Source organism: Mytilus californianus, unplaced genomic scaffold (genome assembly GCF_021869535.1).
Source record: "Mytilus californianus isolate M0D057914Y unplaced genomic scaffold, xbMytCali1.0.p SCAF_1, whole genome shotgun sequence".
Taxonomy (NCBI): Eukaryota; Metazoa; Mollusca; class Bivalvia; order Mytilida; family Mytilidae; genus Mytilus; species Mytilus californianus.
The window spans coordinates 34,375,246-34,400,880 of NW_026262581.1; the positions used below are offsets into that span (position 1 = coordinate 34,375,246).

The window sequence follows — 25,635 nt, forward strand, 5'->3', positions numbered from 1 at the left end:
CCCAATTCCTCAGTGAGTGTCTTTTGTTGTTTTGGGAATTAGGTCTTGATTGCAGATCTAAAATACCAGTAGTCTCTGGTCAATTTATTCACATCTTTTCTAAGACAAGGAGCCATTTAGAGTTTATTGCTGATGCATTGAATTTATTAATGTATATGTAGAATAAAATAGTAATATGTACTTTTTATCCTGTTGGGGTTTCACAAAGACTTTGTCAATCTAGCACAAAGCTGGATTTAAGGTGGTACATAACACTACTGGGAGATAACTCTGTAAAAATCCGCTGAAAGTTTTTATCGTATTCTATTGTTAAGGAAATATTCAGCTTCTCAAAGATCAAAATTAGCGTTTGTCAAATTGCTATATATCCAATGAAATTTTCCGATAAAGTGTGTGGTTCAATTTTTTTGAAATTTTTATATTTTTGTCAAAGGGTCAAAGTAAATATTTTGTCAAAATTTTATGAAAATTAAACGAGCCAAATTAATTTTAGTCAAGGTGTTTGGTACCACCTTAATTATAAAAAACTTTGATACATTATCATTCGGAATATGTATGTCAATTTTACTGCTGAAATTCAAAAATTCATTTACCAAACAATGTATAGGTGAAAGTGCAAAAAAAAGATATATAAATTTTATATGGGTAATAAAGCATTGAAGCAAGATATATCAGACTGCTACTCTACAATTTATTTTAGCTCTACAAATTACCACTGATGTTAGTATCAACCAATGGCCATCCGTTTGACCCATTATATAATATATCTTGTGTAAACAAAATCATTTTTTGTTTATCAAAGCGTGCTATATAAAAGATAAATAAAAATAGATGTGTTACAGGAAAAATTAAATTATAAGTGTACTTTTTTTTTACTATAGATATAATGTGATAAAATATATATATTTCTATTATTGGTACACTAAATGTGCAACATGCACTCTTTCTGTGATGGCCAAAATGTGTAAAACTAAATATTAAAGATGCTGCTTAATTGAAAAGATACTCCTACAAGCAAATATTCATGAATGAAACATATTTCAACAAATTGTTTTTATTTTAAGAAAAAAATATATAAATCTTACATACCTTAATTTTACAATATAGAAATTAATCTTTTAATATCATTTTGATTTTCTAAAATACCTACCACTAGATGTACCCTTATCCTCGGGATGTCCTGATCCATCAATCCCAGAATCCTTGTCTCCAGTTGTTTCATGTCGTCTCTCATGTTTACCAACAGGATGATCTGTCAAGGCAATCAACTGTAGGGTTATCCTTTCTCCAAGTGTAATATCTCTGATACGTAAACTATTGACATCTGATGGTATGATAGATCCATAAAGTTTGCCATTCTTCAACATTTGATAGCCCTGAAATTTGGAAGTTTTCTTTATTATTCTATTCATTCTTAATCTTAAACTTTTTTATTGTCAAAAATATAAATCATGAAATAAATAATAAAAAATATAAAAATTTCAATTACTGTGGATTCATTATTATTCGTTGGATATCAATTTTCTTGGATTTCGTGGGTACAGGTAAACCACGAAATTAAACGTTCAACGAATGACAAATTTTCTTTAGGCTTGTATGCAGACCTCGGCAAAACCACGAAATTAAATATCCACGAACAAACAAGTTTTCCGTTATCAACGAAAATTGGTACCCACGAAAATAAATGAATCCACAGTAATCTACTGAATTAATATATATATGTTCCGGACCATATGAGTATTTGGACCATATGAGTACATGACCATATGCTTATATCCATATGGTCCAACCATACACGGTGGGACCCTTTGAGTATCCTACTCATTTGGTTATTAATGGGCCGGATCATATGAGTATTAAGCCATATAGGTATTTTTCAAATATATTTTAACTTGCATTGCAGGAGCACACAGCTCATTCTCAGATCCCCAACCCACACACGTCACTAACTGAATTCCTTTAACTTTCACATATTGTCTGAATCTTGGTGTATCTGTTATCTTTTCTTCGTTAGAATCAATTTACAGCATTTTATCTTGTCACTTTTTCGTCTACAAATGAAATCACCAGCCTTTTGGGCATGGACCTTTTTTTCTTTTTTCTTAGTGTTTAAATTATTATTTCAGAAACAACAAGTGAATCTGTGAGCTACTGCTCACTAATGATACCCCCGCCCCGCTAAAAGTATAAGGTAAACAGGAAGTTGTTGAGTGATGAATATGAAAACGCATCACACGGTATAGGCGAATCATATAAACCCTGAAACCAAATTTCAGAAATCCTAGTAATGTAGTTCCTGAGAAAGATGCGACGAAAAATATTCATGGGACGGACGGACGGATGGACGAATGGACGGACGGACAGACAGAGGTAAAACAGTATACCCCCACTTTTTCAATGCGGGGGTATACAAATTCTTAAATAATCTCAACTTATTTTCTTTTAATAATTGTGTTCTTTCCTACTATTCATATGATTTTTTTGTTATTGTAAGATTGTATAAATAGGAGCAAGAACACATTAGATAACTAAAAACAATTTGAAATATTTAAGAAATTTTAATTTAAATAGAAACACCAAAATAAATTTTAAAAAAGAAAAGAAAGAGGGTTCAATGACCAAAGTTCTTGTTTAACAGTAAATTTAGTTATTTCTTGAAGTTATTTTCATAAGTCGACATATTGCGTTTCGTACAAATGTTAGGACAAATCAATAATGAACATGTAAACATAATTTTACTATAATTCCTACTTATAAGTAAAATTCACTTTATTTCATTAATCATGTAACAATGATTAAAATATGATTGAATAAGTAAACATTTTGGTTTTAGAAACTCTTAATCTATGGGACATCTCTTCAAAGTTCATCGTGTTAATAAACCGGACCTATACCCCTATGGTCATGACAATACGCGTATGGTCCAAATACTCATATGGTCCGGAACATATATATTTTTAAAAGTTTGTCACTTAATTAATAATTTTTTTCTGTAATAGAAATGAACAACAACAATTCCAACAGAGGACATGTGTAGATTTTTGTTTTCATTCTTTGACTAGACATCAAAATGTAACAAAAATGCAATGATTTAATATAACCAGTAGTTTCCCTTTTTAGTTGTTTTATTCAAAATGCAAACTTACAGATATTGAAGCATCACCAAACTGCTGAGGAGCTTGCCAACTGACATCTATTCCATCTATGTGAAGTCCTTCAAGCATAAGTTTGGGAGATTTAGGGGCTGCAGGGGCTGACACTGGTAGTGAGTTTGACATTGGACTATCACTGAGTGAGAATACATGTGAACTATCAGGGTCAACTCTATTGTACCCAGCTATGGCCTTGACATTGATGTCATATGTCTGTTCAGGGGGAAGGTCATTCAAATAGTACTGGTAACCATGGCGGTTGCTGGCTTTGTTCGCTGTGATTTTTCCATACCATTTACCATCCAAATAAATTCTGAAAAAAATATTTCTGGACTAAAAGATATGTAGTGACTGAAAACAAATGAAAATATGTCCTTATCTGATTGTTTAATAAGCACTAATGAAGACTCAAATATTTATCATTGATATGGTAATATTTATAAATAAACTGTTTACAAAACTTTGAATTGTTTGAAAAAACTAAGGATTTTTTTACCCAAGGAATAGATCACCTTAGCTGTTTTAGGCAAAACCTTTTGGAACTTTTGGTCCTCAATGCTCTTCAACTTCATAAATTATTTGGCTTTTTAACTTTTTTTATTTGAGCACCACTGACGAGTCTATAGTAGACGTAATGCTGGCATACAAAATTATAAACTGTTATCTTTGATAAGTTTATATGTAACACAGAGCTATAATTACACATTTATACATTATAACCTACCCGTATAATGAAATATCCTCCTCATTAGTTGAATAAGTATGTCCTTCTGGTCTGTTCCAGGAAATTAATACACATCCTGCTTTATGAGAGGGCTGCTGGGTAATTGCAACTGCAGGTGGCCTCCTTGGACAGGTGATGTGGAGTTTACGTGAAGGCTCACTCTCAATGCTACCCTGTTTGGCAACAGCCACCACATAAACACTCAGAGTTCTACCTATTATCAAGAAAGAATAAGGAAGGTATGAATGCACAATTTCTCTGAGATTATAAATCATTATTAAAATGGCTGACATTAGACATGCCATGAATTCAATATGATTATTGTGAAGCAAACTGAACATTTAGTACAATGGAGGAAAATAATATTTATCATTCTACAAATAAATACATGTAGATGTAAGTAACTTATCATATCTATTCATTAATAAATCACTGTGATTTTAATTACAGGTGTCAGACATGTTTTTGAACAAGAATATAGCATTTTTAACCTTTTGAGACATGATATGGGAGATAACTCTTATCATTTATAATGGTTGATGATTTGTATCAATGTACCGACTGTGCGAGACCCTCATGTGTAGTCGAGGTCGTTAAACACCCCTAGAAGAAGTACCCATGTATGTGATATCTCTAATACCTAATAATGAATTCATATGTATGTATGGATCGTTCTAATGTCGTTCTCTTGAGATTGAATTAATTGTAAAAAGAAAGTAAAAGGAAAGATAACTCTTACCTGCCACCATATTGTTGATCAGCATTTGTCTGGTATCCTTATTCCTCACTCGACCTAAGGGTTTATTATCTACATAAATCTGGAATCCTCGGATCTGTAAGTCTTTGTGGAAACTTGGTTGATCCCATTCTATCAAAGCCTTAAATCAAAGAAAAAACTGTGTTCATTGTTATTATTTATCACTATAAACTTCTGTTTTAAACGTCTGCTCCATAAAATTAAAATTTCAAAAAATAAATGTGCTTATCATTTTTGAGAATTTATATACGTCTGCTGACTTTTTAGTAAAGTGAATAATTTACTTTAAACTTATATGAGACATACCGGGTACATCGTAAAATATAAGCTCTAAAAATAAAAATATAGAAACGACTTAACTACCTTTTTGTACCAATCTGACTAGTCAATCCCTTTCCAACTAATTTGTTTGTTTGATGTGCCATTATACCACTGTCAATCTTTATTTTACTGTATAGTGTCTAGGGCAATGTTTCATTGACTGTTGACTGATTAGGTTTAGCTCTTGAAAACCTGGTTAATCCAACCACATTCTTTATGTGTCTGTTCAGAGCCAGGAGCCTATAATCCAGTGGTTGTTGTTGGTTGTGTCAGAGTTGTTTTTTGTTTATTGTTTTAGTATATAGCTTTTGTTTTCTATTTTTAATTACTTCACATTTTGCCATAAATTCACTGACGTTGAAAAATCCATTTGGTCATATTTCAACTTCAAATAATATCTTTGTTATGAATTACAAAATGTTGCCTTTATATATGTATTTCTAATGAATGGTTTACAAAATTGAGAAAAAATGATAGAGAACACAAGAAAAAATTTGCACCAATTTAATCTCAAGTCATACTGCTCAATCTGGTGTTTTTTTTGTGAAGTGTTTCTTGTAGTGTTTCGTGGACTGTTGTCTATCTGTTTTAATGGAACAGCCCTTACCTGGTACATATCTACACTGACAATCTTTAGTCTAGGTGCACGTGGTGGTCCAACAGTGGTATAATAGATGACAGATGAAGAGGTCTGTATTTCACATGGCTGTTCTCCATGTATCATTGTATAATTGGCAATAACATATACCCTGAAATAAATGTAATGTAAAACTATTAATTAGCATTCTAATATTGTATAATTAAAAAGGAAATATGGAGGAATACAAAAGCAACAAAACAAAACAAGAATGTTGACCTCTAATTGTCTTTTTTGTGTTGTTGGGTTGCTGTTTCATTGATGTTTATCCTACATCTCCTCTTATTCATGATAAATCTTAAAATAGATATCGAAGATGTGAACTTATGGTCTTCTTTGTTGGTTGTTGTCTTATGGACGTTAAACCCTTTAAATAGTTCCATAAATTATTTCACTTGGAAAAATACCTACAAAATGTGAATTATAGGCATTTTACACTTTTTTGAAACAAACTGACATCCCTAATATATACATGTAGGCCGTACGGTGACCTATAGTTGTTAATTTCTTTTGGTCTCTTGTGGAGAGTTGTCTCATTGGCAATCATACCACATCTTCTTATTTTTATATGAATATGTGTATTTCTTTGATAATAACAATAACTGCAGCATATGATCATTGAAAAAATTACAAATATAACGGGTTAGGTCTTCATTTAAATACTGTCATATGTTGCCCACCAACACAATATTTTAATACAAATTATATATTTTTACAGAAGATATTTTACATCTGTAAATGAAATAAGTATTTACCTGTAGGTCATACCAGACACCAATCCCTTGATGTCACACTTATTTTTATCTTGAATATTCCAGCAGTGTTGTGTTCCTCTCACTGGCTTATTATGCTCAACCAAGTTACATTCAAAACTGAAAAAAAATATTGTATTAAAAAGGAACATTTTCCTAACATATGTAAAAACTATATACATAAACAAAATTTTTTCCAAGTGATAAAAAAGTATAAAAACACTATCACTTATATGTGCAACAATGTCATGATTAAATTAATGATATGTGGGTGGTTTCAAATTATCTGTCACAGAAGAACATCGAATAACTAGACATCATTGAGATGGGAGTCATCTCTGTGGGCCCTGCTGACCTTGAACTTTGACCTAGGAAGTTGTACAAACATTATGACACACCCTCTGGTGTTGGTTAATATACATGTCAAGTATAAAGTATGAAATTATAACGGTTCTCTAGATATAGAGGGACACAATTTGTTACGGACAGACAGACTGATCACTATAGGGTGACCCGCCACTAGGCGAGGCCCTAATATGTTGTTCAACAGCAAGAGAGAGAGATTTGTATTACTTAAACGGCACATTTCTTCCTTGAGGATGTTCAATAAAAACTATTTTTATGGATGTTTGGGTCTAGAACATATTTTAGTGGTAAACGTATCATTAAATATTCTGTAGGTGGTAGGCTTCTAAAAATATGCCTTAATAGCCCCCACTTACTTTTTACTGGAACATCCATCAATATCAAGACTCATACAAAAAAAAAATTATAACAACAGTAGAAATATAAAATGGTTAATAGGCATACCACCAAAATTACCATTTACCACACACAAATACAGGGGCATTTTCCACAAAAATCTTACAACAAAAATTGATTCTAAGTTATTCTGAAATTTAAAATAAAATACAATAATTTACAAGTATTTTTCTCGTAAGACTTTTGTGAAAAGAGTCGCAGAACCACTGTTTTTCAGTGAGACATGAAAAAATTTGATAACTTACATAGGCGTTCAATGATTATTTCCATTACAATTCACAACAAAAATACAGATCCACAGTTTTTGGGAGAGACTTTGTAAAACTAACCTGATATCGCTGTTATGGATTTCTTTGGCAAACTTTGTCCCAACAATGTTGACGACATGCAGCAACAGTTTATATTTAGAGTCAGGAGTTTTTGGACTATCCCAACACACACGAAGACCATTCTTACCACGACTTTCAACGCTGATAGAGGGTGCTGGAAGAATTCCATCTCCATCACTACTTATCATCTGTAATTAAATGTCATTATCATACAGGCAATATAAACCAAGAGTTCTCAAAAAGTGGTGGTCCGAAGGTTTGACCACCAAAATTTAGGAAAGCACAAACACAATTTTTCTAATTTCGAGAACTCTGATAAACCTAATATTTCTGGAGTATAGATGTATATCTTTTTAGTTATATTGTCATTTAATAGTTTTATTTACTCTCAAATTGTTATTGATGTTTTTTTTGTCAAAGTGTTAATTCCTTTTGAAAACTCTTAATTAGAAATACCTTAACGCTAATAAACTGTTGTATAATCAGAAAAAAAATCATGTAGTAGATAAAAAATTCCACCACTCTGTTGACGAATGACCTCAGGAAAGTGTTTCACTGCTTGAAGTTTGAAATAATAACATTGTCATAAATGATAAATTTCTTTTTAAAGAAATAATGTATAATGCTTTAGAAATGGTCGAGTCAATCAAATAATATAAGCAAAATTAGCAAAGGTCTTGTTTATGTACAAGAAACCATTTTTATGTATTTTATAATCAAGCTATCCATAAAGTTTTTATACTAGGATAGCTAACTATATCATCATCATTTAATATCTCTTTAATATCCATAACTTCATTAAAGTAATAAATTACCATTCCTTCATCAATGATTTTCCTTCTACTGATTCCCAACTTGTCTCCAGGGACTGCTACCTGCCTTTCTTCATGCATGCTGCCATGCCTCTCCACGGTACTACTATTCAGTTCAACCTCATCCTGGACCTCAAGAATAGCTGTTCTCTGCTTTTTACTTCCAGAATGACGACTGGATCTTGGAGTATCTGGAGGTCTTGGAGAATATCCAGATGTTTCAACACCCTCACTTCTAAATTCCTTCAGTCTCCGTGAGCTACCTCTAACAATTTCTCTCTCACGTCTTTCACGTCTTTGAACTCTGACTTCATCATATGGTCTTTGTGCATCCATGACAACCATACTTCCTTCACTTGGGATGGCATAATCATCAGTTTCTGTTTCTGAATCACTTTCAGAGGTTTCAGTCTCTGTTTCACTACTTTCAGTTTCAGTTTCAGTTTCAGATTCTTCTGACATTGAAGCTAGTCTTTTCCTAGGACGTTTCTTTGCATCATCTGTCATACTGCTTTGGTCTAAAAAAGGGAGAAAAATGTATAGGATGTTTTGAAAGCATTTCTATCATTACACTGATCTCTTGCTTTTAAAATAAGGAGATGTGGTATGATTGCCAATGAGGCAACTATCCATCATAAAACAAGGAAAAGAGATGTAAACTACAAGTAACAGTAATCCTTCAGTAATGACCAAAACCCATACCAAATGGTAAGCTATAAAAAGCCCCTGATGGCTAAGAGTTACATAATTCTAAAAGAACAACTAAGGGGTTGATTTAGGTAAACAACATTAAACAAAAACAATTATGACAGTTGGCAACCAACAACAACCACTGGACTACCCCTGATGCTTCTATTTTTGGTACTCTGCTATTGTTTCTTTGTTTACTCATTGATGTTTATTCCAAATCTTTTTTATTTCATGAAAAGGGTTATAGACCAAACTGTCAACATGGTCAAGGATGCTTCTCAACAATAATGTCTATTTTCCACAAGTGTTTTCCTTGCATGTTTTTAAAGTACCGGTAACCCCCAAAAAATATGGAATTTTGCACAATTAAGAATTGCCTGTTTTGAGTACTATTTCCAAACGAAATGTCAGTAGAGATATCTATAGAAAGAATCAAAAGTAATTTTAATTACTTAAACACCAATCCAAAATTACAATTTAATATTCCCAAGAGTTCATGAAAATTTTCAACAATTTCAAAATGTTCTGTTAGCATAAATTGGTTTTTTTTTTAAATAACTTGCTTTTTGCCTCATTTGAATTTAAAAAAAAATTGAACTGTAATTGCCTGCTCAAAATCAACAACTCTTACAGAAATTGAATGTTAAGTGAGAAAAAAAAATCAAAGAAATCAATTATAAAAGAAAAACACAATAATAATAATAGTAATACAATACACATTATACTTCAGAAATGACATAAGATTGTACATTATAATAGAAAAACAAAGGATATGGGTATCCATCCATGACACAAAATCAGTACATGCACAGCAAAAAAACACACAAAAAGCAAAGGAACAGCACTTTTATTGATGTTCTTCATCTCAAAGTCACAGTGACGCCTTCAACATGAAGCAATAAAAAAAAAAAAAAAAAAAAAAAACCCTCTCACCTCACTGCAAGTTTAAGACGGCCCCTAACACTGGCTTGAGCGGAATTTTTTGCAAAAATAATGTGGATAGACTTTGTAAGATGTAACACTACCTAATCGGGCTCATTCAAAAAAGAACATATTTAAAGTAGTACATATTTAAAACAAAATAGTTCCTACGAATAAGGGTAAATTTTAAACTATGTAGCATCTATTTTAGCAATTAAGGTATCAGATGAAAGATGAAGGACTGGTGATCCTTGTAGAATACACAGTTTACTGTTAATTTTGAATAATACAAAAATGTATGAAGGAATTCTATTATATTTAGAAGTGTCAAACTTAGACATAAAACAACAGAGTTTTAAAAAAGTCAGGTAGCAAAGTCTAGAATCAAATTTCTTGTTTATCGATGATGTATTAAATTACATATATAAGATATAAAAAAATTCCTTATTACAATATACTTTACATGTTTCATAACCATATCAAAACTGAATATTTTGTATATCAAAAAGTTCTAATAAACCAATATACCCCTCATTACATCTAATTCAAAACACAAGGACACACAAAACAGATTGAATATGTTAATTGTTACTGACTGGAAAAAAAACATAAATTACCACACCAATGATGAAACATGACATATAATCATGCATTTGCCCAAAAAAGAATATAGTGCAAAAGGAGTCTACATTAAATGCAAGCAGACTTACAGCATTTTTGTCAATGTAATATTGCATGGTGCATGGTGCTGTTTTAGAAAATAACTGCTGTCTTCATTTAAAATTTTGAATTATTGTTTTGCAATATTCTCATAACAATTAAACCTATTAAAAAAAATCCCCCCCCTAAATCTGCCTCTGATTTGAAAAAAGAATTTGTTATACAAAACATTTAAATTTAGGTAACTTAATTTTGCAAAGGAATGTCTGCCTTTAAAAACAAGGTGATGTGGCAAGACTGACAGTGAGACAAAAAATTCCCATTGACGTAGATTTATAGGTCATCGTACAGCCTTTTGCTTCTCAAACCTGTTGCAGCAGCTTTCCAATAAATTGTACTTTAAATATACCTGGTGCCAGGATGATAACTGAATACATTCAGCAATTTAAACTGAGATCACCTTTTGTTATTTGTTGGTGTGCGTGTTGCTCAGTCTTAGCTATGTTGTATGTCAGTATGAGTAATTCTGTTTCATATGAAATATTATCATAAACATAAACATGCAATACTTATAGTTCTGTTATAACTTATATACAATCAATTAAAAAGGGATTAACTTCCAAGTCCAAACAGGTAATTATTATCACACTAATTGGTAATTTAAAAAATAGTTAATCCTAACTCTTTCTTCCTAAACATGTAGCCTAACGAGATAATACGACTAATTAATGTCAGCAATATAAGGCCACACCAATTTGATTGATAGTTCTTTGGATTTTCCCGCTCCTGTTTTGGAGAAATTGACTTTTCAATAAAAAAAAATAATTACCGCTTCCGCCAATTTTTGGGCCACATGCCGCTCCAAAATTAGTTTATCCTTGACATTTTTTTTTCTCTTAGACGTTTTTCTCGTGCATATATTGCTCCAAGCGATTCAAACACACGTGTGATAAATCGATTTGTAAATAAAAGGTCAAAAATCGGGATGCCAACATGAAGTTGTGTCAGATCATTGCCGAGGACACGTAGTTATTAAACACACAGTAATTTGAAATGCATTTCGTTTTATCTGTTCTAAGAGACAAAAATAAAAAATCTTTCATTAGATGACCACGATCACATTAGTACTTGTTAGAACCATTGTCATCCCCGATCATTGTTTCAACAGACATAGTCGGAGATTACTCCGACGTCCAACAGCTGTTTGCCAGACAAGATGGGGGCTGTTGCGGGGGCTGTTGTCCCACGGCCCCAGCTTGTCTGACAAAACAGCCGTTGGACGTCAGACTGGTCAGAGTAATCTAGGACTACAACAGACATAGATATCTAGAGCTATCTGTCTTGGATGAAATTAATATTAAATTCACATGAATTTTTGAAAAATGACAGATTTATCTTATTTCAATGAAAACTCCATATCCCCTTGTTAGTCTATTGACATGCAATCAGAACTCTTTTGTAAGGGAAAATTTAAGAGTTCCAACATTCGAGACCAAAGTGGTGGTAATGGGATTGGCATGCTAATAATAATTAGGGATGTGTTATTGGTGCAACCACTTCCAGTTTGAAATACATTAATTGCAGGTTTCAGGGGCAAAAGGAAAAAGTATTTTGCTAAGTCAGAATAATGCATGTGAATGTGGTTAAATGTATTTTAAGGGAATAGATATAGGAAGATGTGGTATGAGTGCCAATGAGACAACTCTCCATCCAAGTAACAATTTATAAAAGTAAACCCTTATAGGTCAAGGTACGGCCTTCAACATGGAGCCTTGGCTCACACCGAACAGCAAGCTATAAAGGGCCCCAAAAATTACTAGTGTAAAACCATTCAAACGGGAAAACCAGCGGTCCAATCTATATAAAAACGAGAAACGAGAAACACGTATGAACTACATAAACAGACGACAACTACTGTACATCAGATTCCTGACTTAGGACAGGTGCAAACATTTGCAGCGGGATTAAATGTTTTAATACATTGAGATCTGCATGCATAGCAATATAATTATCTTACTCAGGATGTTGTTGAAATATTCACCTCACTCATTATGTTGATCCTATTATTGATAAATAGTTCCAACTGGATGTCAAGCAGCCAATAAACAATCATTACCATATAATGAAAACAACTATATCAAAAGATATTTAATATTTTTCATGGGCATTTTTTTGGAATACATACACATATTTTAATTGTATTCAACATATTTCATTTACCTAACAAACATAATTCCTCTTGCTAAACTGCATCTGATATGCTTCCTTAATATATACACGTGTATGAATTTAAATGAAAATTCACGCAGTCAAAGCTTATTTAACGAAAATAATCCAAATTATTCTAAACCAAAGCGAACCAAAAAGTTGGGTATGGTACAGAATGTACTACAGGCACAAATACATCAACTTAAATTATATGCATAAGAGCATGTTTATTCTCCTTTTTCTTTGAAGTAACCCAGTTTTAACATGTACAAATACTATAAATCGCACAATTTAAAAAAAAATTATACCGCTCGCTCCACTTGTAGAGCACCCGCCTCAACAAAACTCATTTTCAAGAAATAAATACAATCAAAAAAATTTTGCTCGCTCGCCCCATATTTTTTGGAGCTTTTGTCCGAAAAACTAAAAATCAAATTGGTGTGGCCTAAGGTTCAGAATGTAAAATATTAATTAAACTTCAATTTTAGGTCTAAAATATTCCAAAAATACATTTCTTCGTATCTTATTAGTAACATAATTTAGTGCTGTTAAAACTGCAAATTTTAATCAGTTTTAATAAAAAAAAAAAAGTGAATTTCAACTTTCAACAGCTGTCAATTTTTAATAGTTATTAGTGATAACAATATTGATCTGACCACTTGAAAGAGGATATGTATATAGTTGGAACTATTTTACTTGTGAAAAAACCCAACAATAATGTAAAATAGGAACGTAAGTCACTATAAAACAAATACTACAACATAAAAATGTGAAGAAAGGTCAAATTGTTAGAGGAAAAGAAAACAAAAGGGTTAGATCTACATAAAAAATGCATTGCTGATTTTTCCACTTACCCTCAGATTCATCTGAAAATTATCATAAAAAGTACTTTCAAAATTTTGTTTATACAACTATTAATGTATTTATAATCCTTGGTATACATTGTTATAAGAAAATAAGGTCAAGATGACTATGGATTTAAAAAACAAAACCTACAGTATTTAGGAGGAATTAACACCTATGAAGTTGTATGAATAATTGTACACTAAATCCCCATTAAATACACTTTGTTGTAATGTCATTTAAAATATTTAGATGAAACTAAATTTTTAAATCATCTAAAAACAAAACTTTTGGTATATGATTTTTAACACTTTAACCTGGTTCGCACCTCCCTTAAATCCTACTTGTAGATATTGTATGATCACTACTGTGACTTGACTGTAAGTGTTGCTCTCCACCTATTGCTATAAAATGTCTATACTACTCATCTTTCAAATTACTCTTTAAAATAACTATATGTATAGAAATTTTTAGCAAGATTTTAATAATATCATTGAAGTGGAGTTAAAATATAATTTATATGATTGTAAATATGCTTGAATTCATCAGCTTGCTCTTTGATGACTTGACTGTGGTTTTAACAGCCGTTGATTAAAATTGTTGACCAGTTGACCAGTTTGGTTTGATAAAACAAATTGTAATTGGGTCAGAATGTTGAATGAACTGCAATAGGTGGAGAGTCAAGTCCCAGTAATAATTGTTGAAAAAATTGATCCGACATATCTCAGGTTGATTAAGGGTAAAGGAATATTCCTTACAAACAACTCCAGAGCAAAGTTTAAGTTATACTGACCAGTAGCAAAAAAATATTAACAAGGTGCTCAGAACTTAATTCTCAAGACAGTTATTTTTGGCAAATACCCCACCTGACCAAGATATATCTGTTTAATTACATCTAGCGGCTCATCCTATGTCATTGCTTTCAATCAAGGATCTAACAATGAGTTCTCCGTTTTACTTTCTGTTTTGAAGATTTTGTCATCATAAAGGTATACACCTTTAAAAATTTGAAGGCTGAACTTTCATTGGCTGTAGGTTATATTTACCAGAAAGGCAAGTAGAACAGAGTGTTGTCAGATCCTTGTAAGCAAAGCATTGACACAGGATCTATATTTTTAGCCAGATTGGCAAATACTTTTCTTAAACATGATATATCTGTTCATGATTAAAACCAATTGTATTTATAGCTGGAATTAAAAAGCTCTTATTCCATTAAGTAAATGTAATTTTGTTACCCTGGAAAGTTTGTGCATTTCATTGACATACATAATGTTAATTAAATGATTTACAGAGAGAGAGAAAAACAGGATTACTGGCCATCATTGTACTTCAACAAATGCTTGTTACAGATCAAATTTATTGTTAAATTCTATTGTAAATCAAGCTGAAATTCTTTATATCATCAGTGAAGACAATGAAATAAGATATAAGTACATGCACATTTTTTTAACTGAATATGAACGAATATCTTTATGCTTCCTAAGCAATCACTGATCTATTATTTGAGGGTTTGATCTTTCCAATTCTATACATCTGCAGACTGCAGAATTTTTTAACATTATCAATACCAATGAAATTTTTTTCTTCAGATTGAATTGCTTTAAAGACGCATAGAATCTGCTCTATTTATCAGACACAACATGTATACATATCAAATGAAATAAATAATGTCAAAACATCAAGTGAATATCATTCTGAAATTAAAAAAAAAAATTAATCAATTATTGAAAGTGATCATAATGAATTAACACGTGACATGCTGCTGTTATAACGACATTTTCATCCAATTCAGCTGTGAACTTCACCGATCATAACATGCAGATAACTTAAGACTTGTGATTGCTTCATTGAGCAGTGATCTTGCATCACTGTGACCTGTGAACTTTGCAGACAACATTGACTTTGGACAAACCTTCAACAGCAATGGCATCCAATACAAGCTGATTTCTGAACATGGTTCCATATGTGTCCAAGCACTGTAGTCCTTTACTAACATCTTTTGCATCTATTTTGTCTGTATTGTCACTGTCACTCTGATCATCCCGCCATTTGTTGTACTCTTTCAGTGTCATTGGCGCGTCTGGTTTCTTCTTCTTATGTTTATATTTCTTCTTTCTTTCCTTAGGACTAATATCTCTTCCCGATAATTCCTCATCGTATATTTTGTGCTTACTTTTTGACCTTTCAGTGTCCAATCTTGAACTTCTTTCTTTTGATGAACTTCTTCTATTCAGCATTTCATCAGCATCATATTTAGGATCTAAAAACTCCCTTCTTGATCTGTCTTGACCTCTGTGACTGACTATGTCTCTTCTGGTGGTTTCTGGACTACTGTGCTTACCAAAGTAGCCCCTTCTATCATCTTCAGGACTAGCATTATAGTAACCCTCATGATTTCTGTAGGGCTTTCTTTGACCATCCTCTGGACTCCTGTCATTATACCTGTAATGTGAAGACCGTCTGCTTCTATCGGTACGTCTCTCAACCTCATCAGGACTGCTATCATGCACAATATTTCCATGTCGACCAGGGGAATGTCTTTCCCTTGGCCTCCGTGTGTTATACCCTTGTGGTAACATTTTATATCTCTCCCCATGTGGAAGTTCTTGTTGCCATGGAGGCAAAGGATCAAAATCTTCTGATGATTCATCATCTTCATCCCAATATCCATCATCTCTTCCTGGTTGATCATCACGTCCACGACCTGGTCTTCCATAGTTACCATGATAATAAAGATCAGGATCCTCATATTCTGGATAGTTATTGTGCATACCTTGTTCATGAAGGAACTGGTCGAAATCCTGTTGGGTAAAACTTCTTGGCCTTGATAGATCTCTCTCATGACGTGATGGAGAATAGTCTTGTTTACGTCTCAGAGTATCTGTGTCATATCTAGGAGTTCTGGCCCTACTTCTTTCAATGTTACGGGCACCTGACATGATTGGATATCGTTTTATCCTATCAGGACTTGGACCATCAAAAGATCGAGGCAGGCGAGATAAAACATTGCCATCTCGTCTATACCTTTGATTTGGATAAGGAGACAAGTTACTGTTCTCGGGATGAGGTATATCCTCCTGTGACCTTGACATCCTCCGATGCCTTCTAAATTGTCCTCTAGTTCCATTTGGTGGATGAAGAACATTGTTCTCTTCATACTCACTGTTGTCATTGTCATCTGCCATTTCCTGAAAGTGTCTCATGTATTGGTTAATTGTCTGTTTACCGGCCACAACAGGTGGTGCCTTCATTTGAAACACTCTGGTAGCATTATTAACAGGATTTTCAAATGCTTTTGTTGATTGAACAAAATGGCGAAATTTCGCCCAATCAAATTTCATTTTAGGTTTGTGTTTGTAAATTTTTGGTGCAAGTCCAGACAGTATGAAATTTTGTTGTGTTAGAAAATTTGTCATTGCTGTTGCCACCATTTTGAAAGTAATGCCACTAAAGGGCTTATGCTCCTCCATTTTAATGTCCAGGGATTTTAAGGTTCCAAGTTTTCCTAACATTCTGAAAGATAATGGTTTCTTCCTTGGTTCATTAATTACTGGAATTGAGGGTCGTTTTGACATAGGATCCATATGGTGAGATAGGGGCATTTGAGCAGGAGACAATGCTCTTTCCATTCCATATGGCTCATGAAAAGCATCATTTGGATGAAGAGAGCTTTTTCTACTGGCAATATTTGAAGCATATGACTGCCGTCTGCTCATTTCTGTTCTTTCACTCTGTGGTGGTTCTGGTTGGTAAGGATATTCCTGACTGGCTAAAGAATTCATTCTTTGATTTTTTATTGACTTTTCAAATTTGTTGACCCCTTTCCCAACTGTCATTGCTCTGGAAATGTAATCAGCTCTATTTACTTGATGCAGATCCTGTTTTGAGTCCCTACTTTTCAAAGGTTTTGCTGATGGTTGCTGCGGTTCCATTCCTTGAGTTTTAGATATGGTCTCTGATGAGACACTTCCTGTGTGTATTGACTGTTGTTTATTGTATTGATCTAGACTTTCATTCAAACTAGTATCTCCTTTTCTCCTCAGAGGTCTGACATCTGAGTAAACAACCAGAAAAATATTTGAATGTTTTTGAATTAGTATAAAAATTCTCCTTAAATGTTTAACATCTAAGTCAACGACCAGAAAAAAAATTGCATATTTTGAATCAGAATAAAAATTCTCCTTAAAAGTCTAACATCTAAGTAAACAACCAGAAAAAAAAATATGCATATTTGGATTCAGAATGAAAATAAAATATAATGAAATGTTGCAGATTTAGCACTTTAAACCAGTAAGATATATATAGATTCTACCACTGCATCAATAGTAAAACAAAATTTCTCCACTCTAGGCAGTTAAATTTTCAAATTTAAGATGCAAGGCTCATCGAGCCTTTTAAATATTTAAAATTAAACTGTTGAGAGTGGAGAAATATGGTATTGCACTAGGTTTGGTGGTAGAATCTGTTTCTCAAATGATTTTTAGACCATGCAGACAAACTTTCAGGCTTCAGGTCGCCTTTTTTATTTAAGTCACCATAGGAAATATAGAGGAAAGCAAGAAAATTTAACATCATAATTGAATTATCACTAATGAAGAACTGAAACCAAATGAACCACTCGTTGATTAAATAAAAAAATCAACAGGTCAAGAAAAGGGTAAATCGGCTAAGAATTAGAGATAAACAAATAATATATAATGCTAAAATCAAAATGATTTATCATACACATTCCTACAAATTGTTATTCATGAATTTCATTTAAAGTATTCCACTGGACATTATTACTAAAACTAAGTCACTAGATTTCATATAAAACATTAAATATCCAAAACAAGAAATGTCTTCTGCTATGATAATCTGTGTTAGTAAGATGCTTTAAATTATGTATCACCTAAAGAACTATTACAATACACCTTATCGCTATTCCCGCTTGACCCGAGAATCTGTCCCGCTCAAACTTTTGACGTCATACAACAATCACTTTTCCATTGTGGCGTCAGACATTTTCTATTATGACGTCAAAATTTTACGGGAACTTGTGTGATGTCCAGTAATGGCGGACAAATAGCGATAAGGTGTATATCATCTAACATTTAATAGTCACACTTTAAATAAATAATGTATCACCTAAAAATAACAATATTATTTAACATTTAGTCACAACAGACAAACTATAACATGTTATTTTTTACAAAGGCTTTCATATGTTACACAAAGTGTATTGAACTTGGTTCATACAGGGTCAATAATGGTCCTGAAAATCAACAAAAATTTAAAATTTGAAATGAGTGAACATGTTATCTGAGTAAATATGCATATTTTCTATACAATTCACAGTACAAGCCATTGAAACTTTTCTGTTTGCTGAAGTAGCTCAAATAATGATCTGAAATTGCTGGCAAATAAAATATTCTAAACACAACTAGCTTTTTCTTTTTACACCAGAACCTAGTTACATTTTAACCATTTTTAGCTGTATTAAATTCTACATACCTTTATATTTCCGTTGTTCCACTTCAACAATTGTCTCAGGTATTTGTTTCATCCTGGTGTTATCTGAAATTTAAAAAGTCATCAATTAAAATAATCATATGCAGAATAATCTTTTTTTCCTTCTGAATTGTCAATAAAAGTTAAAAAAAATAACAAAATTATAATAACTACATGTATTTGTTCCTAGGCACATAAAGTCAGAAACATAACAAAAGCTGGTCAATCAATTAGTGAGAAAATCAATGTAGAAATAGAATAAGGACTGATTGAAATTAATTATTAATCATATAAATGTATATATATATATAAAACCATTAAAATCACAATCAATTACCAAACAAAATAAAGTCAAAATACACAGGTACAAGAACTACAGAATTAAGATGTAGAACATAGCAAAAAGAAGCTATGCAAAACCAAAAGTTGAAGCCAAACCGAAAAATCAGTTTGCTATAAACTGAAACTAATTTGAAATCCTTCATTTTTATGGATTTTTCAAGAAATTATCTTTTCTAATTTTAATTTGATCGAAATATTTTTCAATACAAAATAGACTGACTGATGAGATGGTTAAAAATGAGCATTACATACATTAGTTTGTGCCCATTGTATCAATTACACATACTATATGTTAAATTAGTATCTAGAATGATTATACAAAATTTAATGTGATTTAATCATCAAATATCAAATCATTTTAGTGACTTTTCTGGTAATTTCTTCTATAAATTGCAAATGATATAAGTGATTTTCCCGCCCCCTCCCTTTTATTTGATATAACATTACATCCTTTTTCTGCAATTTGTTCACCAAGTAATGTGAAAAAGAAGGAACATAAAAATGTATACACAATTTATAAACAGTTGATTTTCCACTGAATACTAAATAAGTAGAACTTTTTATGGAAAAACAGGTTGGACATTTATTTCTTAAAATAGCAGGACAATTCACAATAAAAGAAGTACATGTACCAGGCTGATAGATCTGTAGGAATATTGAGAATGTTTGGAAAGTTTACAATTAGAATGGGTTGTTAAGCAGGTAAAAATAGAATACAAAAGTAAACTGAATGCACAGTATTCACATAGAAGCTGAATATCACTAATTGCAGTATTGCTGTCTTAAGTGTTTATTTCATAAATTATTGTGTCACTATTTATAACTATTTTCTAAGGAGCAGTAAATTACTTTTAATCTCAAATAAAGTTTTTGGTCTACTTTACAATTGTGTTACCACATCATGTGCCATGAATAACATTTGCAAACACCAAATTCATTAAAATCCATGCTGTTTAAATTTTGATTATTATCATTACAACACCAACCATCCTTCTGTTATTCAATTGCCTTACAATTGATCATTTCAATTTTAAATTTGATTAAGACCAAATTAAATTTTTTTTAATATTCAAATATCAAAATGCTCTACAGTTAAAACAGATTGATCAATCACCATACATCTACATAAATATTCCCTGATGAGTTTGGTTTCAGCAACTTTTTAATACTGTAGATTCATCTATTTTCGAGGGTACCAATTTTCGTGGATTATGGAAAAATCGTATTTTCGAGGATATTTGATTTGGTAGTTTTGCAAAGTTTGTACACAAGCGTATGAAAATTTATACTTCGTTGAACATTTAAATTCATGGTTTCCCTATACCCACGAAATCAGCAAAAATTGGTACCCCACGAATAACCATGAATCCACAGTTTATTTTATGAAATAGCTTTTGATAAAATCAAATAAGAATTAACCACTTTCAAAAAAAGTTTGTTAACACAAGTATGGTTTATGTTGTAACATTTTATGATTACCAGACATGAAAATCTGCAGATGGAAATGAGAGAGGCAAGGTTGCTGCAACATTTCATTATTACCAAACGTTAAAAGACGCAGGTGGAGGAGATGAAAGAGACAAGGTCTTTTTGATACAATATTAAAACGATACATATTTCTGAATGATGAAAGTGACTAAATCACACACTGATGTTATGGTTTTTCTCACCTAAACGTCTTAATCTAACAGCTACAATGTTAAAATAAAAGCACCTGTTAATATCCTAAATTCCTTAAGCAAAAGCTCTATAAAAAATACTAATGTTATATTAGTTCTAAGCTCGTTACAAAAATACCATGGAATATTACTTAGTAAAAAAATTTCTCACTACAATAATGGAAAATAACTAAATAAATTTTATACCCAAACTTATGCAGGTGTTCAAAAATGTTCTTGCAACTGTCACTTATGTTTTAAAACTATAGGGACATTTTTCTTTAAAATTATCAGGTGTCGAATCAAATTTGCGGAATCAGAATATAACAAATATTCCTAAATGGAAAAGCAAGCTGTGTCACCTAAACAATATTGATTTCAATGCCTCACACATGTTTAAATTGGTCTTGGTAAAGTCCAAAATGAATTGACAAGTTGCATGAAAATTAAAAAATATCTTTATGTATAAAGTATGGGTGATTTTTCCTTTTGTAGTTTCTGCTTCCTTTTAAGAAATAAGCTACCATATATTTGAAACCATGCTCAATCAATTTTGACCAACTTCATTAAATTAAAATTTAAATAGGTAGACCCAAAACTCTAGAAATTGTAAACCGAAGAAGAGACCTGCAAACTTTGTCATGCTAGTAAATTAAAGTAAGGATAATTTCACAGAGGAGCAAATTAAAAAATTCTGATGCTTTGATGCTCAAGTAACAATCTTTTTTAAAAAGATTTACATTTTAAACAGCACATTAAAACTTCAATAATTAAAAAAGATTTTAATCATCATAAACATACACATATATTCATGTATATAGGTAACTCTTCTTTTTCTATGCATTCTTCTTACCTGAACGACGTGAACTTGCTGACCTCTGTGACCCTGAAGAGGTCATATCTTTTTGAAATCTATTTCTCTCATTAACTTCTGCTCTACTAGCTTTATTTATACTTTCTGTAGAAAAAGCATGCAACAACAACTATATAAACAAGAAATGATTGTAACAGGATGCTGTTACGAAGTCTCCCAAACGAAGCTCCCATAGTTCGTAATTCCCAGGGTTGCCTGACATTGGGCAACGTCCAGTGAAAATTGGTTTGGTCCAGTAAAGTTATATGCATTAGTGATGCCTGGGGACTAACCTTGTATATCATTCAAATCATCTTGGCATGACAAACCAGAATATATATGGTTTAGGGGTGGGGATCTCGACCATTTACAAGATACTAGAACATTGGGGGTGGGGAGGAACCCCTGGGGACTGGCCCTATACGTCATTCAAATGTTTGAGACATGACAAATAGGAATATATATGGTTTAGGGGTGGGGATCTCAACCATTTACTCGATATTAGAACTTTCTCAAACGGCAGGGGGTCAGGATGACCCCTGGGGACTAACCCTGTATATCATTTAAACCATCTTAGCATGACAAACCAGAATATATATGGTTTAGGGGTGGGGATCTCGACCACTTACAAGGTATTGGAACTTTCTTAAATGGCAGGGGGTGGGGGTGACCCCTGGGGACTAACCCTGTATTTCATTTGATGTGCTTTATCATGACAAACCAGAATATAAATGGTTTAGGGGTGGGGATCTCGACCATTTACAAGATATTAGAACTTTCTCAAATGGCAGGGGGTAGGGATGACCCCTGGGGACTAACCCTGTATATCATTCAAACCATCTTAGCATGACAAACCAGAATATATATGGTTTAGGGGTGGGGATCTTGACCACTTACAAGATATTAGAACTTTTTTAAATGACAGGGGGTGGGGGTGACCCCTGGGGACTAACCCTGTATTTCATTTGATGTGCTTTATCATGACAAACCAGAATATATATGGTTTAGGGGTGGGGATCTCGACCATTTACAAGATATTAGAACTTTCTCAAATGGCAGGGGGTAGGGATGACCCCTGGGGACTAACCCTGTATATCATTCAAACCATCTTAGCATGACAAACCAGAATATATATGGTTTAGGGGTGGGGATCTTGACCACTTACAAGGTATTAGAACTTTCTTAAATGGCAGGGGGTGGGGGTGACCCCTGGGGACTAACCCTGTATTTCATTTAATGGGCTTTATCATTTAGAACATTTTCAATTAAAAAGATTGTGTCTATCACAAACGATTTTCAATTTATAATCATTTGAAAATTTTAAAAAATAAAATCCCATAGGGTTCTATAGTAAAACCCTCTTTTCTTTTTGCCCCTCAAAGTACCCCTTTATAAACCCCATTGCACAAACAAAACCCTGATTGCACCACTAGACATGTTAGTCTAACATATTGTGAAACCCTAAGTTAATCTGACAAGCGGTTTTGGAGAACGGGTGCGGACAAGTTCAAATTTAAAAGCGGCGGAAGAAGAAGAAGAAGAAGAAGAAGAAGAAGAAGAAGAAGAAGAATAATAATAATAATAATAAGAACTGAGCAAAAACAATAAGTCTTCCCAAACTTCGTTTGGGAGACTTAACTAAATAAACACAAGCATTGAAGCCACAATACAAGATATTACTTGCTTAAGGTTACCCTACCCTTCCCTGTGCCTTTCCCAGAATTATATTGATTTTTTTTTATCTGATGAGTGAACACATAGGTATGTTTTTGTGTTTACTGGTGCATGACTTGGGAGATATAATTTTCAGGAATGTGCTTATGTTTCTGCACATATATTATTAATGAAAAAAAGTTAGAAGAATTTCTTGCTAAAGTGACTTAAAAATAACTGAACTGCTATAGGAATCGCTGTCATTAGCCGAGATTCAATAATAGCTATTATATGAATATCAAGTAATCTATCTATTGTGGCGTACACTAAATAAAATTTAACAAATTCAGAAAAAATGATAAGCAGTCAAAACTTTGAACAAACTATATCAAATTCTTATCAATTAGAAAAATTAACTGTTTCAACTTCTTGGAAGTTTTTGAAAAGTAATATAAGTTGAAATGTTTTACAAAGCTGATTTTGTTATTTTTAACACAAATAAATAATTTCAACTTATTTATTTGTAATTTATTTTGTTTATTTCCAAAAAAAACACTTTATCTGTTTCAATTCAACGCATACATCCCATCCTTTCCTCCCCTTAATTATCATTGTTTTAAAAATGCAACGGGATAAGCGTTGCATTTAATTTTATGACTCAGTAATTTTCAAATAATTTCAAAAGAGACATTGCTGATATCAAATTGTTATTCTTGACCTACACACTCCCAACTTTTCAAATTAATTAGCAAAATGTCAAAATGACACTATGTCTTGCCTAACTAAAAATTAAAAAAAAATTACACATCTACACAAACATGCACACAAAATCAAAGATAAGCTTACCATCCATGGCCTGTAGGTAACCTGATCCTTCATGTATCTCAATATACTCTAGGTATAGCTCCTCTTCTTCCAGACGTTTGCCTTCAGGTGGCAGCACTATCTCACTTACATACAGGGGCAAGGTCACTTCAAGAAGGTTTGATACTTTAGAGTCATCGACTTCACCTGTAAGTATTTATATATTTATTGTATAAATTCTTATTACATTATTTGCATGCAGTATTTCTTTAAATTGCTAATTTTTAAATTTACATGTTTTTGTCCATTAATCACTGATCAAATTTCAAGGACCCTTGCTTCATATGCAACAACATTTGTATAGGTTTATAAAAAGCCTCCTTTAAAAAAAACTAGGGTAGGTAGGTAGTATTTTATAATTTTCTAAATTGTTTTAACCATGAGTATATCTTGATCACCTACTATTTGTCAAGATTCACAACCAAAAGTGCCAATGAAAATTTTCGGGCAGCAGCTACAAGGCATAAATTTATGCTAGGTAGGAAACAGTAAAAATTAAGTGTTTTTCAAATGGCATTATAAAACAATATTTTTTTAAATACATCTAAATAATTGGAAGATGTAACATGAGCTACAATTATTTAATGTTATTTCAAAAATACTAAACACTAAATCTGATTTAAAGCTGTCAATTTTGAGAATGCCATTTTGCAAAGACATTTGCCAATTGTTGTAAACCTTATGTTGACCGGTGTATTTGTGTTTTTTTCATGTAAGATGTTGCTGTCTTATTGACATTCATTCATACCTACTTTTATTCCTTTGACCATAAACAAATGAATTACTGAAGAAATACATGTAAAATTAAGCCTACTTGCTATTTATTGTGCACTTACTAAATTGTGTTGAGAATACTACAGCAAAAATCAAACATTCTTGAAACAGATCAATACTATGAGAGATGTGTACTTTAAAATAAACTGTGAGCACTGAAGCCAGAATAAATCAGGTATAAAGTCATATTATTCAGTAGATATCTAACATAATCAAGCTTTTTAACTTGGTCAATTTTAGATTTCAATATCTAAAATTTGTTTTAGTATTTGATTAAATTTTTAATAAAATGACCAGTCGGTCTGAGGCAAACAATTTCACTAGTTACAGCTCTTCTATAAAAGCATGCAAGGCAAACCTTTGATCAACTTGCTTGCTATGTTTGTTTGGATGTTTGTAAACAACAGGTAGGTAGTCTGTTTCAGTCTGTTTA

The 25,635-nt window shown here is 32.2% G+C and overlaps 1 protein-coding gene across 9 annotated transcripts in view; it reads right to left on the reverse strand.

Moving 5' to 3' along the window:
* The window catches only part of LOC127719525 (uncharacterized), a 125,118-nt gene that overhangs the window by 40,745 nt on the left and 58,738 nt on the right, over window positions 1-25,635 (reverse strand). For 7 of the 9 annotated variants that reach the window (XM_052225766.1, XM_052225712.1, XM_052225764.1 and 4 more), the window contains 13 exons: window positions 24,411-24,575; window positions 21,912-22,016; window positions 21,071-21,091; window positions 19,062-19,124; window positions 13,580-13,591; window positions 8,250-8,764; window positions 7,435-7,622; window positions 6,347-6,463; window positions 5,562-5,703; window positions 4,616-4,754; window positions 3,877-4,090; window positions 3,147-3,465; window positions 1,151-1,376 (listed from right to left, as the gene is read on the reverse strand). In XM_052225766.1, coding sequence (XP_052081726.1) covers window positions 1,151-1,376; window positions 3,147-3,465; window positions 3,877-4,090; window positions 4,616-4,754; window positions 5,562-5,703; window positions 6,347-6,463; window positions 7,435-7,622; window positions 8,250-8,764; window positions 13,580-13,591; window positions 19,062-19,124; window positions 21,071-21,091; window positions 21,912-22,016; window positions 24,411-24,575 — 2,226 coding nt within the window. The remainder of the gene's footprint in view (window positions 1-1,150; window positions 1,377-3,146; window positions 3,466-3,876; window positions 4,091-4,615; window positions 4,755-5,561; window positions 5,704-6,346; window positions 6,464-7,434; window positions 7,623-8,249; window positions 8,765-13,579; window positions 13,592-19,061; window positions 19,125-21,070; window positions 21,092-21,911; window positions 22,017-24,410; window positions 24,576-25,635) is intronic. The other 2 variants (XM_052225733.1, XM_052225741.1) reach the window with 2 other exon arrangements.